At 32.7% G+C, this 3,972-nt stretch overlaps 1 protein-coding gene across 1 annotated transcript; it reads right to left on the bottom strand.

Moving 5' to 3' along the window:
* Nucleotides 1–409: 409 nt before the first annotated feature.
* LOC111626541 (BTB/POZ domain-containing protein KCTD12-like) lies at nucleotides 410–2,956 on the bottom strand. Its single transcript, XM_023369949.1, has one exon. It carries the CDS (start codon nucleotides 2,763–2,765, stop codon nucleotides 1,995–1,997), a length of 771 nt encoding a protein of 256 aa, XP_023225717.1. The 5' UTR covers nucleotides 2,766–2,956; the 3' UTR covers nucleotides 410–1,994.
* Between the last annotated feature and the right edge of the window lie 1,016 nt (nucleotides 2,957–3,972).

Genomic DNA, 3,972 nt, shown 5'->3' with positions numbered 1-3,972 from the left:
ATTATATTTTTATATACAAACACCTAGAGAAAAATATCTGCAATTTTCTATAAGAATTCTCTTCAATCGTACCCAAGAAGGATCTATGAGCAGATTACCAAAGAAAAATATGTCGATCTCGTGCCAATTTTATTTTATTTTTATGTTATCGAAAGAAAGAAATAATAATAATAATATAAATAAAATTTTAAGTTAAAACTGTACATACCAATCGAGTATATTTCTTTTTCTTTTAAGTAAACCGAGATTAAATGGTCCTTCTTAGAGGATACACGATATATTTAAAGAGAATTGCACGATGAAGGGGGGCCCACAACAATATACAGTTGCCAATTTTTATTATCATTATTATTTTTTTAGTTATATATATATATATATTTTTTTTTTACACATGTATAGATGAAATCCCGCGTTAGACGAGCTAATACTACTTCATAAATACAAGCTATTTACTATAATAAGCAACGTAGAATATTTAGATGATTATTATGATTTTTTTTTTTTGTTTTATCCACACATATTCAATACGAGAAACAACAGATTTAAAAAGACAATTTTTGCTTTTCTGCCCGGGGATAAATTATCATTGAAGTGCAATTTTTTTTTTCTTTTTTAAATTCGATTCGACTAATTTCTAGGTGCATTTTTTGGGCTTTCTTTCGAAATTTCATTAAAATTATGAACTAGTGCAATCAAAAAGAAATATACTAAATCTGATTACACGAAAGAAGGCATTTTTCGTGAAAGGGAATCAACTTTTCAAGTACTGTTCTTAAAGGATTAAGCTTGTTTTTTAGATTAAACCTTAATTAATTTTTTAAGAGAAGCTAAACAATTAAAAAAAATCACGATTACATTTTAGATAAGTAAGATTTTTATCCTATTTTATTTAAAAAAAAGAGAGAAAAAAAAATTAATTTCGATACAAGACAGCTTTCTCTCTCATCTCTTTTCTTATTTAGGAAGAACAAACTAGTAATTTCTTTTAATAAAATTAAAGAGTGGAAGCTATTCGATTGTCGACTCTCTAGAGAATTACTGTTTAAGTTGACCAGTAATAAATTTTAGTGGTTTAATAAACACAAAATAATTTCCTCCTCCACTTCTTTACCTGTTATGTTTACGTGCTGTTTACACGGAAGTTAATTGGCGACATCAACGAACTGTAAATATTTTAGAAAGAAATGTAATGTTATATTTCCATTTTCTAACAGAAAAACTGAGACTTTTCCTATTTTATACGGCCTTAAATATTTCATGAGATCGAAAATATATTTTATTCTTTAATACTTTTGCTTGCTTTCAGATTCGTTCTTCTTCCGTACGGATTGTGTTTATGTATAAATATTTAAAGATTAAAAGTAAAAAAAAAATGTCGAAATTCAATAAATAAATAAAATCGAAAGCAAATATCATCAAATTTAGAGAATGAAGTTAATTTTAATCTTCGGTATAGCGACAGAAAACGGTCAGCAACCACACCCTGACAGTTAGTAATTGGATAGTTTCGATTCGAGAACAATGTACTTTAGAGCTTCCTCCTTTTTTTCGAGTGGCACAATTTAATTTTATCTATTGCAACTTTCCTATTCGGAGAATAAAGTAGGAAACACATTTTAAAGGAAGGGGGAATCGAAAAATGCCTTCTTTCTAAATTTAATCCTGGGTTTGGCAGCTTCTCTAGATAGGCGTGTGCGTTACTTAGACAATGGCGGTGACAATTGTCAGTAACACCGACAGTTCGATACTAAAACATCGATTTATGACTAACAAAAACATTTTTAGGCACATCAGACGAAAATTTACCCAACACCACGACATTAAACGACAAAAATGTTGTCGCCCGGTTGTCCAGAACGGGCTTTTTTAAGGGGGAGAAAGGACTCACCGCGTAAACACGGAAACACGGGATTCTACCTTTTATTTTCCGTCTCCTCGAAAGACAAAAGCAAAATTTCGATGGTCCCTCGACGCTACATCTGATTTCCGAGGTTCTAAGGTCTGGCGAAGACAAACTCGTTGTAGTGGTTCCAGCGATTTTCTTCGGAATCCATTCCGGGTTTCATAGGTTCTCCCACACCACCGGAAGCAGTACCGGAACCAGCTGCGGTTAAACATCTGAAACCGGCCTCTTGTAAACAATCGAATGCCTGTTCTAACGAATTGTGCTTAAGAAAGAAACGCGCCGTGTAACGATCTTCGGTGCCACGATCGGGATCTCTACTCTCGTTTAACGTCTCGCCAAAGACTTCACGGCATATTGTCACTTTCCCAGCCACAAGGATGCGGGTCAGTTTTCTAAATTTGACATCGGCCAGACCGTCTCTGCCGAAGGCGAACGTCCCTCTGTAGCCTACTGTTACGTAACCTGGTTGACCTACCACCGATTGGCTCTGGTGAGACAGCCTGGATGCTGGAACCATTTCCACACCAGCGGCCATTTCTGGAAGGTTGAAGTATTCCGCTTCGTTTCTCAGTCGATCTCTTTCGTGAAAATTCTCGGGTAGGATCATTTTCTGATTTCGTAAATAGTCCAATACGTAGCGGAACAATACCCCATCTCTGTCGATGAAGTATTTACCTTTCGAATCCTTCATCACTCCCTGTCTTCCTTTGCTTCCGAACATTTGGGCTAGCAGAGAATTCGGTTCTTTAGTCAACGTTGCCAGTGACGTTGTGTAAAAAACCCCACCGACATTTAGCTCGATCACTGCTGGAAAATGGGAATTATCTCCCACTCCACCATTTGCTGCGGATGCGGACATCCTGCTCGGTGGCTCCGAATTTTTCCTTACAATTATCTCTCCAGTAGTTCTTCCATCTTTAGCTTTTCTGTTTGTGACACTTGGTAGCGTTCTTCTCGATCATTTTTACTCAGACGTTAGCAGACCGCTTGGCTCTATGCCAGATGGAGGTGACTACTGTCAGGCTACTCGCTATTTGTAGGCACGGATCGATCTGGATGCTGCCACAGAAACCGAGTGTCGACATCTGTCGGTTAGTTATAACAATTTTTATAATAACACAAGAAAAATCTCACCTTAAAAAAACCAATTTTAAACTCGTCAACTGGACGTAAATAAATCCAGCATTTTCACTCCAATCGTTAAAAAAGAATTTAATTATGATTTTTAAGGAAAATATTAAAGAGCGAGCAATCATTTTATTATTAAGAGTTTCAAACATCCGCAACTTTAAAACTAGATTTCTGCTTAAGTCAACGACCTAAAACCAGTGCAACAACACGAAAACGTCTAAGAATAAAAATACTTTTAATATTTCAGATTGCTTTCAGAAACTTTTAATGTTTGAAATCTGAAAAATCTGCCAAAAAATATCATTTATTATTATTAAAAAAGTTCAAAACTTGGCAACAAATAACTATAAACAACAAAAAAAATAAATAAAGAATTCAGTCTTCATCCAAAAAATTTTTTAATATTAAAAAATTAGACAGATGCAAATATACGATGAGATATATTTATAAAATATATCTTATTTTTTTTTTTAACTTAATAAATTTACAAATTTAAAGTTTTACAATATGCATTAGCAATATGATTCTGGTAAGTGACAAATATTACCAGAAGAAAAGTAGCAAAATATATAAAATTTTCAAATGCAAAGTTATTAAGAAAAATACAAATAAAATATGACAAGTGACAAAGAAAAATCAGTAAAGGTATACAGTACAGAGCAATAAAATTAACAAAATTTCTTAATCGTCATCCATTATTTTTAGAATTTTACAATCATTAAATAATTCTAAAGGAATGTAATTAAACAGCTCAGCATATTTTCATTACAAATGTAAATAAAAACACTTCAATAAAATACATTGTTATTTATTAAAATTGATATTATAATTGACCAATTAAAAGCCGAAAAACAATTGTCTCTTAATTAAAATATTCAGTTTTAATTATCTATTGGGTTATTATTTAAGTCAATTTTTTAAATTTTATCTGTATT

Source organism: Centruroides sculpturatus, unplaced genomic scaffold (assembly GCF_000671375.1).
Source record: "Centruroides sculpturatus isolate CEXI.00-Female unplaced genomic scaffold, Cexi_2.0 scaffold398, whole genome shotgun sequence".
Taxonomy (NCBI): Eukaryota; Metazoa; Arthropoda; class Arachnida; order Scorpiones; family Buthidae; genus Centruroides; species Centruroides sculpturatus.
Note: the sequence above shows the minus strand (reverse complement) of the source record. Positions and strands in the feature narration are given on the sequence as shown.

Coding starts and splice junctions, on each gene's coding strand:
- LOC111626541 (XM_023369949.1), bottom strand. CDS start 2,765: ATGTCCGCATCCGCAGCAAATGGTGGAGTGGGAGATAATTCCCATTTT.